Source organism: Harpegnathos saltator, unplaced genomic scaffold (assembly GCF_003227715.2).
Source record: "Harpegnathos saltator strain DR-91 unplaced genomic scaffold, Hsal_v8.6 scaffold139, whole genome shotgun sequence".
NCBI lineage: Eukaryota > Metazoa > Arthropoda > Insecta > Hymenoptera > Formicidae > Harpegnathos > Harpegnathos saltator.
Window position 1 is genome coordinate 692223 of NW_020229916.1, and position 15380 is coordinate 707602.

Consider the following 15380-nt stretch of genomic DNA (forward strand, 5'->3'; position numbering starts at 1 on the left):
GGTTCCCTGAGAAATTCGCATCATCATTTTCGTCGCAAAATATTAGCGATTCGATGGAAACGACGTTCCCCTCTTCTCCCCTCTCCCGCCTCCTCGTTATCGTTGTCTCGTTATCGTCATGGCCGATCGTCATCCCCGTCATGGCGGTTTTTGCGATCGATTGTGCGCGCCGGCAGCTATTTCGCAATTATGTCGTATTGACGCAGGCATCCGGCCGGACGGTGAATTGAAATTTCTGCGGTTTGGGAGGCCCGACGTCCGCCGGTAATCAGATGTTATTCAGCGAATATCGCGCCGGCCGTTCGTCGAGCCACTGCGCCGCGTTATCTGACCTGAAATCGCTCTCGCTTTAATCCCGTCCGCATTCCGAAAGTCCAGTTTTCTCCGCCGGCTCTCGCCGCTCAAGTATTTGCCTATCGATTTCCGCCGTCGCCGTTGCCGTCTCCATCTCGATTCCTCGCGTCAGTCGCGGCACACCGTGATCGATTCTTGCAGTCCGCGCCGATTCGCTCGCCGACTCGCGGCGTTCTCGCGTTTTGTTTTTTCGACCCTGCCGAGCCGGAGATTTAATTCCCGCGGAAACGGAAGTTGTATTCGACGCACTCTCCGAGCGACGGATGAAAACGCACGATTCGCCGAGAGGACCTCTCGGCGAAGCTGTAGATTAAACACTACCGAAGTTTAAGCCGTGGAATAAATAATCTATGCAATTACACACACACACACACACACACGTATAAATAAAAAAAAATATAAAATATTCAAGGCTGTGCAAAATAAGAGCCGACCTTCAAGCGACAAATTGTGTCAAAATGGCAACACCGATCAGACATTTCAGTCCTCCCGTTTGGACGCTCCTCGGTGATGTCTCAATAATTACTGGAAATACGAAGAGATAATCTTCAACGCTCGCAACGTCGACACGCAGTGAAAGCATGACAAACAGGTGGCAAGCGTATAGCAGCAAGACCGAAAGGCCAGGCGCGGCCATATTAACGGAGATTTTAGCATCACGCGCGCACCGAGCCACTGAGTTGTCCTCCTTCGTTGATAACCCGACGTTACTTCTGACGCGGTTGCGTCGTGCGGGAAAATTCAGTCACGTACACGAGCGCGTCATCGTCGTCGCGCCTCGCGTCTCGCGCCGGACACCCGGTATACGCGCACCGCACGCGCATCCCGCTCGCCGTAGCGCTTCGATATTGATCGCGGAAAATGGCCATTACATGTGATCATTTCGCCGTCCTGACGCATGTGAAAGAAGAAACCATTCGATGGACTCACCGCGGTCGAGCGAGATAAATACGTCGTTTCCGCGCGAGCGCGAGCGCGAGGGAGAAGTGCTTTTTGCCGTAACACGCTCGGCGCTCGCGCGCTCGAGATGCCGAGATCGAGCGTGGCCGCAATCTCGGCTCCGCATTACGCGGGAAGTCGCCGGTAATTGACGCTATTAATTCGGTACGTCAGAAAGGACCGGCGGAGGAAGGATGAAGCTGGGCCTCCCTCTTGGCTGCCAAATGGCCGCCGCCGCCGCCGCGCGCCGCGCCGGTCGCGTTCTCGGCGGCTGTAAAGCGGCGGCTAATTAATCATCGATTCCATTAATTAGAAATTGGATCGGCCGATGAAATAATGAGCGATAATTAGTAATAAAGGTAGCCAGGCGATTAATAGCATCGGCGTCGGTCTGTTAAGTATGCATGAGCCTCGCAATCTGCCATTAACACAGCCCCTCCCCCTCCCCCCCCCCGCTCCGCGCCGGGACGCGAGAGGCGCCACTCAACGAGGGAATTTTGCGACTCCGTGTAATCCTCGGTGAGGGGAGGAGGGGGGTGAGGGAGAAAAAAGTTTCCGTCTACCCTGTGGAGTGGAGACATTCTCTTTCGCCGAACCGATCACTCCTCGGCGATTTGCGGTCGACGAGGTACATCTCTCCGCGTTTCGCGCTGCCCACATCCATTTCCTCCCGGAAAAGAGAAAGCCAGAGACGTCGCGCACCGCCGGAGACGAATGCAAGTGAAAGAGAGAGACAGAGAGAGAGAGAGAGAAAGGATGGGAGGGAGAGAGGATATTCAGCAAAAACACCGGACGTGAATACAAAAGTTCTCTCTTGGTGCTCGCGCGGGGAAAGCTCGCGGGGCAAACAGAATGAGAGCTTGCCGTAAAAGAAGCGGGATTATCGTGTATCCCGGCAATCATACCGGAAGCGGCGATCGTTTCGAGCTTTATTGCTCGCCCTTCGTAAGATGTCAAGGGAAGCACACCGTAGGAAGCGGTGATAGATATTACGTACATATCAACGACAGCTTCGCTTCCGTATCGCCGTCGCTCGAGTCGACTTCGCCTCCTTGGCGAGTCCGCGCGTCGCCTATCGGGGTCGGCCGGATCGCCGAGGTCATGTGCGTCATGTGCGCGTGCGTCGAAATTAAATTCCGAATTTCGAGTTGCTCCCCTTGCCGAGCTCCTCACCCCCGGCTTGCCACAAGCCTGGCTTGCCAGCGCCGGCCATCCGTCGCGCGCAATTTATCGCGTACGACCGAGAGCGGGATGAAAAATCGCTCCCGTTCCCCGGAGAATTCATGGAACGCCCGTCCGTATATCGTCGCGCCGCGACCCCGTCTTGGTCTCTCGACGCGACTCCATCCGCGGTGCGTCCATCCGGGTACACCCCGTTTCCTCCCCGAGGCGCCATGGAGAGGATTTGCGCCGTGAGAGGAAAGCGCGTTTTCGCAGGACGGATCGGCATGGACGGCGCGGCGCGGCAGGGACGACAATTTATTCAGCGACAATTCGTTTTTGTCCCTTCCTCTCTCTCTCTCTCTCTCTTTCTCTCTCTCTCCCCCTCCCCTTTCTCTCTTCCGTGGGTAGTTTGCGAGCCGAGACGCTCCCGTGTAACGCGCGACAGGCATGGCCAATGTCGGACACGGCGTGCGAGCTTATAATTTTATTACCCGTCGTTCTCCCCCCCCCCCCCCCCCGCGGAATACCGAGCGCGCGTTATTTCACACGATCGTGCACTGTTTCGGGAATGAGGGGAGGAGGGAGGCGCCGCTATTACGACACCATTCTCTCGCTAGGGTTCGCCCGCGATTGGAATAATTCCGTCTGCCGTGTCTCTGGGAGACACAATAGAGCAATCCGAGGAACACCCAGTCGAACGACCCAAGTCCCAGCGAAGTCGGTCGATGATTCTCTGGATTTCTAGACCTCCAGAGCTACGAGTCGAGAGAGGGTTAATTCAGGAGGGGGGGGGGGTTGGGAGGTGGAGAGAAAAGCTTTGCTCAAGCGATTCTCCCTCGAGTGCCGTTTAAGACGCGTTTTGTCGCGTTCGGCGCTACTTCTCTTTTAACTCTCCCGGCGCAAACGAGAGAAAGCGGGTGATATCCAATCTTGTTAAAGTCGAGCGCCGCAACGGTGGATAAAATTGCTCGATGCTGTCACGCACGTGCCGGACTTATTTTCCAGACTTCCAATATACGCGCCGGGGGGGGAGCGGGGTGACGTCGAGCCGACCCTTTATCCCGCGAATAGTATTTTTAATTATAATTTTCATCCCCCTCCCGTCTGTCATTAGAATCTCCCGCGGACTTTGTAGGGAATTTTGCGCGAGTGTCGCGAGGCGAAATACCGCCTCAGCCAGGAGTCGTGATAAATTATCGCGCCAGACATCCAGCGACGAGCTCTCGTTGGCCCACATTTTTCGTCCCCTGTTTACCTCCAGGATCTTCGATATATTTCTTCCCCTAGATTTCCATTGTGTCTTCTGGGGAGAGCGGAATTATTGGCGGGGATCTTTTCGAACAGTTTCATAATAAACATCGCCCCGGTCGTACGTACGTACGCATTAACGTGTACATGCACGATGATGACGACGACGACGACGACGACGAGAGAGAGGAGAGATTCTTCCTTTTCCCAAACGATGCTCCCCTCACAATATGGATATTACGGCGACGGCGAAGCGTATTTCTAGCTGGAGTCACATTCCTGCTATTCCCGTCGCCGGCGACGACGATATAAGACTCATTTCTCGTCGCAATATCCCGTCATCCCTCGAAACGGGGGAGAGTGTTTTTCTTCCCTCTCCCGCTGGGGAGTGTTTTCCTCGTCGTCGGCAAAACAATAGCGCGCGAGGCGCAATTAAATCTCCACGCAACTTATTCCGCCGAGAGCTCCACGAAGCGACGAGGCTCGCTCCACCCGCGGCACATTCGCTCGATAACGCAACAGCGAGAACAACAAACAAGCGACCAAATGAAACGGCGAGGCGAAGAGTGAAATGCGTTGTCGAAATGCCGGTGAGCCGCGCCAAGCCTTTCGTTCGATTGTTTATCGGGCGCCCGTTCGCAGCGTCTCGCGCCGACGCGACTCTTGGCGCGCCGCGACGTGCGTGATCGGCGTGGAAGTATTTTTAAATAATTAATGACAGCGCCCGCGAGCTCCGATTTAGCAGGAAAGATGCTTCTCCGTCGACGTTTCCCGCGACCTGTGACCTTTCGGTAATATTTATAGCGGAGCTTCCACTAATACGCACAAACACACACACACACGCGCGCGCGCGCGCGCGCGCGTGCGTATCCGTCAGCTACGTAGTTCCGCGCGCGCGAGGCGATTCTAATTAAAGTTTATTATTGTAGTTTTCTTTCCAACACACGCACACGCGTGGGAGGGAGTAACGCAGCAATTTTTAACGTTAATTAAAAGCGTAGGAGACGGCCGACAGACGGCGATTTCCTTTCTCGCGAGGAGCCTCTGGCGACAAATTCGCCCGAATCCTGCGAGCGTTGATACGATCAGCGAGCAGAGAACTCGACTTAACATTTTATACGCACTCGTCGCGCTTTGAACGCCGCCCCTTTGGCGATCCGTTTGTACAAAGCCGTTCACGCGCGGCTCGTTTGTGCTATTTTCAATTAATTAGGATCGCGCGCATTCACGCACGCGCACGATCACACGGTCGAAGTGCGCTAATATACTGTGGTGGAAAAATATAGTTGAATCAACTATAATCTCACTATATTTTGTAGTTCATTTAGGCGTCAACCATATTTTTATATAGTTCGTGGAACTTGCAAAATATAGTAGAATAAACACAAATATATAGTCAATGATTGTCTTAAATGGTTGTTTAGTTACTTTTACCACATATATGGTAATTTCTCGCACATAAATATAGTGAGATTTAATATTCGTATAGTTACATCTGTCATCGTTTAGCAAATATTCTGGTAATATTGACTATATAAAAGAGTTACCTACCATTTTATATCTGTATCCGTATAATAATTTTACTTTAACTTGCTATAATTCTTCGTAAAAATATTATACGGTTGGTTACGCTATGCCTATATCGTTATTATTATCGATATTATGGTAACACTTGTTACAAATATGATATTTCGGACTATAATTTAGTTACTATATCATTATAGTTCCAAATATCCAGATATACTTTTCTCTCATATCGTCATATATCGTCATTGGCGCGTCACGATAACGCGCCTGTCGTAATCGCTCGCCCGGGATTTTTTCTCACGACGTTTCCAATCTTCGAGACGCTTTTGCATCGGGGAATACCCGAGCGCGAATTTATCGCGACCCGTTGTGTGCCGCTGCGCACGACTCGCGTCTCGGCCGAGCCGTGATGAACAAAATGAGACTCAATTTCGACGCGAGGGCGAGGCGGAAATTAAGGCGGTCCGCATTGCGTTTCGCTGTTAATTCGCCTTGCGACGCGACCGCGGCGCGTTCCACGCGTTATCCGGCACAAACAACGTTGATTGTAATCGTTTGATGGCGGTGTTTACACGCCCGCCCTTCGGCGAAGGTCTCCCCCTCCGTCGAGGGTGATCCGTAGCGGGGCGATTAAGTGGGTAACCCTGCCGAAGTGACTCAATTCCACGAGAGCGTCCGCCGCTATTTTTCTCGACGGCGCAATTGCCCTCCCCACCCTCCACCCCTGGTTGTCGCGCGCGCAAAATGGGCGAGGTAGAGGGCCGAAGGGGCACGAGTAACGATGTTGCGCACGTTGATGATTACGTCGTACGTATACTCGAGTTTCATTCTTCCTCATTTTCCAGCGGCGCGCTCGCAATTTCGTCGACGACGTGTTTTGTGCGCGAGACGCGAAGTGGAGGAGAAGCGAAACGCTAGCCGAGTCCGCGGCGAATCGCCAGCGGTTCTTCCGCGGGAAAGTGAGGGATCGATAACGCGTGTAGCGAGGCACGTTGCTGAAACAAAGCAACGGTGGTTACATTCCAACATGATGCTGCTGAAATCAGCGTGTCAATCGTTCGAAAATTGTCCGTAAATAGTCAGCAGCGCTGAATGTAAAGATTGAAAGTAAATTTGGAATCGTGGCCAATTTGACTCGAAGAAGGTGCACAAAATTTCGCAAATTTCGCAACGCAAGAAATTTTCGCAAAATTTCCGTGGAATCGCGCATTTTATCGAAGGTTATCTTTGAGGTTCATATCATCGCAGACGATGGGGAAAATATTTCGTATATTTCATTTTCACTTTTGTCAATTATCGTACATTTTACAACTGATACTTTTCATCTTTCTTATTTATGCAAATCCGACATATCCGTAAGTCGACAGCCATACACGTTGCTAAACTTGCACTATCCCAGGATAAAGTGTGTCGTCTCAGCCGGCAGTCAGCGATTCCGTAGAAACTATTTTCAAAAAAAAAAAAAAAAAGAACTAAAACTATATCGGAACGTGAAAACGGTATTATTAGTGCTGTCAGCGCGCGTTTCAGGGCGCAGCTGCGCGTAGCGGCGCAGGACGAGGGGGAGTGCCCTCTCGCTTTCGTCCTTCTTGTCGGCGCGCGGCGGATTACGGGAAATACGAGCGCTCGACGGAATCCTGCGTACACATACGCGCACAACAGATAACACGTTGTAGTTATTAAAGCGTCCTTGTCGCCGGGAGATATCGCGAATTAACCGCTCGCGGCGACTCCATGCGGGCTTGATCCGGAGAAGACCTATCCGACGGGGAAATCCTCTCTGTAATCTCGCTTATCGCGTGATTACAGAGCACATGCACATATGCCCGCGCGTGCACGCCATGTCGGCGCGTGTTGCCGGCGAAATAAATGTTGTTTGTCACGTCAACTGTTGGATCGTCGCTAACCCTTTGAGGGCCGGGGCACTCCGGAGCTGAGCGGTCGCGTCGGTCGATGGGGGGAGAGGAGGAGGGGGGGAATTGTTTCTTGAAAAGCCGAAAAGCACGGCGGGTCAAGACGGACGGGGGGGGGAGACTCATTTGTTGCCGCGGTTCGAACACGCGAGAGGAACAGGTATTGCCCAGTTGGTGATTGGAATCTCGTTAAAGTGAATTTATTCTCAGTTTCTCCCCGGGGATTTCTCTTCCACCCGCTTATTCGAGTGTTCTCTGTTGCGAGCGGTGACTTGGATTTTTGGATATTACCGTTCGGTTTATCTCTGGTTTTTTTTCTTTTTTTTTCTTTTCTTTTCGTTGGTCTGTCTGCGACAATGACTATTTTTACGCGTGCACAAAAGGGTATTTCCCGTGAGTAAAAGTTATTATTATTGTTAGTATAAAGCTCCTCGTCGCACACACGGTGTTGACGAAATTCGTCGGACGCCCATGTGTGTCCACAGTCCACCACGGGGTGAGATATTCGCCGGGCGCTTATACGCCTCCGCAGCACTCGAAAGGTTAACCCTTTGAGTGCGAAGCACTCAAGAGCTGAACGAACGAGGATACGGCATACTTTGGACCGTAGTAAATCAATCGGCAGCAGAAAGGAGAGAGAAGAAAGATTGAAAGCACAATGGTGGGAGGGGGGGGGGCGAAATTTCACTTAATGGCCGCGTTCAGCAGAGACAGCTGCTTACTAAGCGCTTAGTGACTATCGTTTTTGATTGGTTCATTCCCCTGGATTTGTTAAAGATCTAAAGGAATACTTCAATCATAGATAATAATCACTAAGCGTTTGGTAAGCAGCTTTTGCCGCTGAACGCGGCCATTGCTTCCGATGAAAAGCGCGAAGCAACACGCGTAGACGAATGCTTATCGCGACGGTCGATAACGAGCGAGCGCAAGCTGACAGACTTCGTCAGACACCTTCACAGTCCACGCCGATGACATTTGCCGGACGCATGTTCCGGCATGCCCCCATAGCTGCTCAAAGGTTAACCCTTGGAGCGCTGGCGAGCGCTTTAAAACTAAACGAGGACGGAATACTCGAGGTTGCCGCGTAAGTCAACAGGTGACGAAAACGAGAGACCGGGGCGAATGAGATCGTACCTGCCGCCGTCAAAAGACGAGAAAAAGGTCAGCGGTGACGACAACGTTACACAAATTCGACAAAGAACTCGAAGGGTCCGCGCTTCGTCCGCAGGACTTTGTCGCGGATCGCAGACTGCGGGCGAGACAAATGGCGGACGAGTACCCGGGGAAGCGGCCCGGATGTTCCGCAGCCGGCTGTGGGATGCCCGTGGGAACGGAAAGGCTGATAGGCGCGCAAGAGGCGTCGCGATAAGTCGACGTGACACATGGCGGACGCTGACTGGCGTTGGGGACACCAGTTTGGCTGAAGCTGCGGGGCGAGATAGTCCAGAAGGCTTTGTTTTATGGGCGGCCGATAACGATAGAGCAGAAATTGGTGCGTGGAGGTGCACGTTCTTTCATCACGAGCGCCGGATCCTGTCGCCATTTTCCGCCGCGGACGCTCTGATCGCTTGTGTATCCGCTCTCCTTCTTTCCCGCCGCGGTGCGGAAAAAAGTATCCACCGTCACTCGTGGAATTGAACGTGCGAGAAGCTGCGCGCGAGGTCGCTGCCGAGTGAATGAGCGGGCAGCTCCGTTCACGTTTTCACCCCCCCGGAGGGGGGGTTTCCTTGATCTTTCGAGTATCGACAGTTTATTCGAGCGCCAATGTGACGTGAAACGAGGTATAGCTCGCTTCCCACCTCCCCCCTCCCCTGACGCAGAGAAATATAAAGATTTGTCGAATTAGAGCTGCTTTTCTTTCTTCACATTCGACGGACGTCGACGGACTTTGAGAGTGCGTGCGTGTGTGTATGCGTGTGTGTGTGTGTGTGTGTGCGCGTGTGGAGACGTTTGTTCTCTTCCACTACACGACTTTCTTTGCGTGTTCACGACGAAATGCGTCAAGAGCGCGCGAGTGTGCGTGTGTATGTGTAGCATATACGTATTTAACGTGTCAGTATGAGTGAGGAGGCATAGTGGGAGAGTCACGTTTGTAATGTTATCGTGCTGTCACGCCTGCATGCGGCTTACAAAAGGCAAAGTAGACGCGCTGGTTTTTCGGCCAAAGTCCTCGTAGCTGCGTAGCTGCGTTGATCCTTGCTCTTCCGATTATGCGCGGGTGATGCGAGATGCCGCTGATTAAATGCGCCTCTTTTTCGATTGCAGCCATGGCGAGGACCTCATCGTTACACCCTTCGCACAGATTCTTGCTTCTCTGCGCTCGGTCAGGAACAATTTCCTGTCGCTCACGAATGTGCCGACGAACAAGTAAGTAGATTTTCGTATTCCTTCCTCGGTAGATGCGGTCAGCGTCATGTATGCCGCGTCGTTTCTCGGCTAAGCGAGTCGCGCGATTTTCTACCTCGCGCGCTCGCAACGCGTGAGGCTAAAAATCGTGCTAATAATTTTGTTCTCTTTTTTTTTTTTTTTTTTTTTTTTTTTTTTTTTTTTTTTTTTTTTTTTTTTTTGTAAGTTTTGCGATCGCAGTGTCTTCGGCTCTGCTTCGTGCGACAAAATGGTCGTACGATGTATGTGTTTTTCACTTTTGCAACAATATCACTCTCCCTCCTTTCTTGATCTTCTTATCCTTTTAGAAGTTACCTTTCCGGTAAGTCCGGCAGTTTGTAACTTCTCGGTTCGTTAAACTTCATGTTCGGGAATTGTCCAGAGAATATCCCACAAAAGGAAGGCTTACAGTAATACCGTAGTTGAAAATTTTATCGAAAGGATGCCGACTTTCTTGCGCAAACTTTACGTCATGTTGGTTGGAACAGGATTACAAATACGTTTACGACTCACGCTGAAAGAGCGGAGCGCAAAATGCGGAGTGTTGCTCGACATGTGAGGGCAAGCAGTTTCAAAATTGACATCTCGAGCTGCCATTTAGAGAGTAAGGATTTGCTTGATACAAAAGTTCCCCGTAGCTTTTACGTACCGAAAGTATGTTTGCTCCACTGAGGTGAATTTCAAAGAGCATAGCTGCGCTTTTAAAACTGGATTTACAAGCCTAAAAATATACGGGAAGCTTGCAGAAAGATTGCCGTATATATGCGCGGTTAACTTTTCCATATGCTGAATATGATAAAGCACGATATTTATATCAGGTCCGCGCTGAAGCGCAAGAAATACAAAAAGGCTGGCACGATCGTATGTTTATCAGAGATATCGTGGTGCTTATTTAACATAATATTTGGTTATCGACATTTATCGTTACCTTTATCTATCGGTTATCTATCGGTACTTGCGGAATTCGTCGTCCATTCTGGCATCCCCTCGGGCTAGAACAGAATCTCATGTCAGTTGTATCGGTAGTAACTCCTAGCTACGCTAATCAAGTTATAACGGCATTGCTTATCTCGAGCGGATGCGAAAATTTCGACAGGTTCGTCAAAGATGTCGTGACTGATCCAGTTTTATGGTAATTCAAATATGTATTTGTACTGAGTGCCTGTGAGACTCACCACTTATCGACTTTTGGAAATTTCAAAATCACATGAAATTAACAAAAGTCAGGCGCTACTGTAACAATATATTCCTGAGACCAAGTAGAGTAAAACAGTCCAGCACTATTTTTTCATCCGACAAATAGTTAGCGAGATATCGTAAGTCAAATATTGAAGAAGTTACCAAGTTTTCCTCATACTTAGACAAATAAAAAAATGTTTCAGACAAGGTCGTCCAAATTAGTCGGTAGAAATAGATGATATAATAAAAAATTGGGGTTCCCGCTTAAGAAAAGTAATGATCGGTGAATATCTCGAAAGTGGCGCCATCTGTAAACAAACCGATACATGTTTTATGTTCCCCGTTGAAACATGCAATCTTTGTCTAAAACCTTTCTCTCCAAAATACTTGGTTTTTGAAAGAAAGGGAGTGATCCTCAGACACCCGGTATAATACTCGTTGGATGATAGAGGACAGTAGCTCGGCGGAAGGATATAGTTTACACGGAAATTACTCGGCCGATTTTCCACCACGAAACTTTCGCACTCGCCCGATACGACGAAGTCGATCTTGCGCGCGTCTTGATTCCCGTCGCGTAGTTCCCGACGTAAGGAATGCCGCGAGATGCATACATGACGAGACGGTGCGCGTGGTCGTTCCGCGTAGCTCGACATCTAATCCTCTCTTGGATCTGTCGCAGGTCGCGGAGGAGCAGTGGCCAACAGGGCAGCAGTACGCCACAGCCGCGGATTTTGGCGCCAGGAGGTAAGGGTGTGGTCGCGTCGCGATGCGAAAGCGAGAATGACACGTCGTGGCGAATTTGCAACCTCAGCGCGATTCGCCTTCATTTCGCCGGGATTCAACGCGCGCTTCCGTTCATTACTTGCTTGCGATCTCTGTGAATGTTTTCAATCGCGTCGTGTTCGGCGCGCCGTGTGGATTGAAGCTTCGTTCCATCAAACCTTCGTTACCATCGCGATTGAGTCATTTCCGCCCGTCCGGATTCGGGGATTCTCCTCGCATAAACACCCCGCGTCCACATATACACCCCTACGCGCGGCATCTCATCCCCGTTTGTCGTTTTGTTGAACTTGCACGAAGCCCGAAGGCGACTTCGAGTCTCCACGCGGCGCCGCGTCGACTTCCCTCGCGACGGCGATTTTGCATTCTGGGTCATGTTCTTTCGTTGGAGAACTTACTTGTTATCGCGACCTTCGGATATTCGCGTGCGTCCTCCCGAGTTTCGCCCTACGCCCTCGCGGGCGCGTCCCTTTTGTTGCCCGCGGTCTGGAATTTTTCAGCCGCCCCACGAGGGCCTGACAGCGAAGACGCGAGCGAGTACGCGCGAGTAATCTGTCGACGTGCCCGTAAAGCATGAGAGAAGAATGAAAGCCCCCTTTCTCCTCTCGCGAAGTATGCGTGTTCATAACGTCTGATAAAATTTCCAAAGAATCTTGGAGCGGGCTTGGAGATCACGCGGAGAATAAATAACCGGGGACGCGCTTTCGCGGTTTCGAAGAGCTAAATTCTAACGGCCGCGGTAGCCGTTCCCCCGGCGATTTGAAATCTCTTCGCGTTGACTTATTGCTCGGCGCCCTGCGAGCATGCTTTTATAGTATTAAATTTGCCCTTCCTGCCGTTTGCAGAGGAGCCCTTCATGAAACTGGCTGTGGAGACGATAGAGGAGCTAGACTGGTGCTTGGATCAGTTGGAGACCATTCAGACGCATCGATCCGTGTCCGACATGGCATCCCTCAAGGTATGGCTTTATCCGCTTATATCTTCCCCATTATCCCCCTGTTCTCTCTCTCTCTCTCTCTCTCCCCCTCCCCCCCCCCTATATGTTCTCTCTGTCACGTAAATGTTCTCTGAACGCTCGATTTCTCGTACATCTTACGAGTCTCAAAGAGGTCACGTTATATCCGCGCATACGCAAGATATCAAGGCTTGGTATCCAGAGGCCAGGCTCTGCGAATGCGTTATTCAAATGATTTTACGGAGAAGTCATGCGAACGCGAATCCGATTCGCTGCGGTCTCGCGGACCAGCCCGAGCAAATTTCGCATATCCTGGAATAAATTCCCGGCGGACGGTCGCTACAATAGCGCGGGATGTAAAGAGAGAAGCGTGTGGGAGAGAAAGAGAGAGAGAGAGAGAGAGGGGGAGAGAGAGAGAGAGAGAGAGAGAGGCGGAAATTAAAAGAGCTCTCTCCTCGGATTTCCGAGTTCTCCTCGCTCGTCGAGGCTTTCGTAAAAAAAATTCGTTTCTCCTCTCTGCGTCTCTGCCGAGCGCGCTCGCTCCTCAAACGCATCGTCCCGAGATGCGTTTTCGCGCGTCGTCACCGAGTGCGGAATTAATTACGTACGCACCGCGCGGCGGGGCTCGACGCGCAGCGAAGAAGCGGACTCGCGCGATCGATCCCAATCGCCGCGCACATCGAAGCGCTCGCTTCTCTCTCAGCGTTGAGCCGCGGCGGGTCGATCAACTTCCTCTCGTCGGTGGTTGCGAATAAATCTCACGCGAGTGTCATACGCTCCCCCCTCTCATCCATCCCCCGACACGGACGCAGCAGCGTCCGTTCAGTTTTGACGATATCTCGAGCGATATTATTCGATTACTCGGCGACGCAACTGAGCTAAGACCGAAGCTGCGCCGCGCGGCGCGGTAAGAGCGGGGGCTGATCCGTCGTTGGCAGTCGAAGCTCGTAGTCGAAATATTGCGCGAGACAAGTCGAGGTGTGACAAGCCGCTAAACCGTCGGCGTTCATCCGCGCCCGTAATGGCCACTTAGCGCTCGGACAGAGACGAGGCATCGTCTCGCGCTCGATCGATGCTCGACGCGCTCTCCCGCAGCGCAATTTCCGCGCTGGTCGTTAGTCGGCCGCGGGATTTCCAATTTCCACGGGCGAGGTCGACAGCGCGAGTCGCGCAATCTGCTCTCTCTCTCTCTCTCTCTCTCTTTCTCTTTCTTGCCAGCGACAGCGAAAATGGCGACTTTATGTGCCGCCGCGCCGCGGCGGTTTAGCGCGGTAATTATCGCACAGCTGACGAGCGCGATGTTTACTTTGTTTCCCCGCGACGCGCCTTTGTCGAGGAGACCTCACCCTCGCCCGGGGGCTGCGGGCAAGCCGCCCTCCCCTTTGCCGCTGAAAAGCTGACTTTCGCGAGCGAGATGTAGAGCAAATGAGCATAATAATACAGACGGAATGAGGCGAACGTCACACAATTAGCGACAATCGCGTGACCCTTAATGAGATCTTAATATCAAATCGGCTGATATGCGCCCGCGTTTGTCTTAAACGTGCGTGCCCCTGCTCTAGATTCGATGACAAGTTTCGAGCGAAATTGAAAGTTACCACCGTAAAGGCTGGATTATCATAATTTACATTACACGCCGTTGATGGCGATAATTCGAGCGGTTGCTTCTTGGGAGTTTATAATTAATATCGAGTGTCTACTCGTTAGAACATGCGCGGTTGCTCTCTCTGACTCCTGTGAACTATTACGTCGCTCTGAGCGGCGTTTCTGAGGCAATATGTGAAATCTTTCCACGGACTGGAAGAATACAACACATTTGAGGTCTCGAGTGCTGCGACTAAATCAACTTTACGCGCGCTCGACTTAATATGCATATCATTAATTCGTTAATTTATTTCTTACCACAGCGGGCGATTCCTGACCACTTTCTAAGTTCAGTTATTACATAATCACGGCAATCGCGGTGATTATTTCACATGTAATGTTGGTATTTTCGCATATAAATGTCGGCGATGAAGATTCCCCACGGTAATATTCGCGCCCGGGTTGCTCAACGGCCGCTGTCTGGCAAAGCCCGAAGAGAACAAAAGCTGACTAGCTCCTGACATGCGATCAGCTTTTCCCGGGAATCTCGTTCCCGGCGCGAAACTTTTCTCGTTCGTCCTGCGAATATGAATATTCCTCCGGGCGCGCGAGATATGAATATTCCTCCGTGCGCGCGGAATATTTATCGCGCGGTTCGACGTGTGCTTCCATTGCGCTGCGCGCGCGCTTTTCGGTAAGTAAGTGCGACTGAGAGAACGAGCGTTACTCTTTCTCTCCCCCCATCCTCTCCTCTCCTCTCGCTCTCGCTCTCGCTCTCGCTCTCCTCTCGCTCTCGCTCTCGCTCTCGCTCTCTCGGTCTCTTCTGACAGCGCGCGTTCGTCCGGGCCTTTGATCTCGCGGGATGTTCCTCCGAGGTTTCATCCTCAAGCAGCCTCCGTCGGGCTTCAACACGCTAATTAAGTTTCTACTCGAGGGAGAGAGGCGAGGGAGAGGAATATCGGTTATTGAAATGCTACGAATAAACAGACCATTCGCCGCTCACTCCGCTGCCCGAGACTCGCGTCTCCTCGTTCGCTCCTCCCCGCGCTTCCGCTCGGGGTTTTACTTTCTCCGTGGAACTTTCTGAATGGAGCGCGCCTTTTTCGTCCTCATTCTGACGTACGTAGCAATGCCACGTGCAGTTCCGCGTGGGCGTTCAATTAACCGGGACTCCTTTCGCGCCTGCTGTCGGCAGGGAAATGGAAGCAAATATGCGGGGTGTCGGATGGGCGACTCGCGAGAGAACAGCCGCGCGATAAAGCCCGAAACAACGTCTCTAATTAAGGGGCTGAAATTGACGCATCGATTATGACGCGATATCGCGTCCCGCGGTTGGCGGCGTTAACGCCGCT

General features: G+C 51.6%; 1 protein-coding gene across 11 annotated transcripts in view; it reads left to right on the top strand.

Moving 5' to 3' along the window:
• dnc (phosphodiesterase dunce) overlaps positions 1–15380 on the top strand; it is a 302091-nt gene that overhangs the window by 231138 nt on the left and 55573 nt on the right. For all 11 annotated transcript variants that reach the window (XM_025308093.1, XM_011144618.3, XM_011144619.3 and 8 more), the window contains 3 exons: positions 9411–9512; positions 11389–11453; positions 12335–12447. In XM_025308093.1, coding sequence (XP_025163878.1) covers positions 9411–9512; positions 11389–11453; positions 12335–12447 — 280 coding nt within the window. The remainder of the gene's footprint in view (positions 1–9410; positions 9513–11388; positions 11454–12334; positions 12448–15380) is intronic.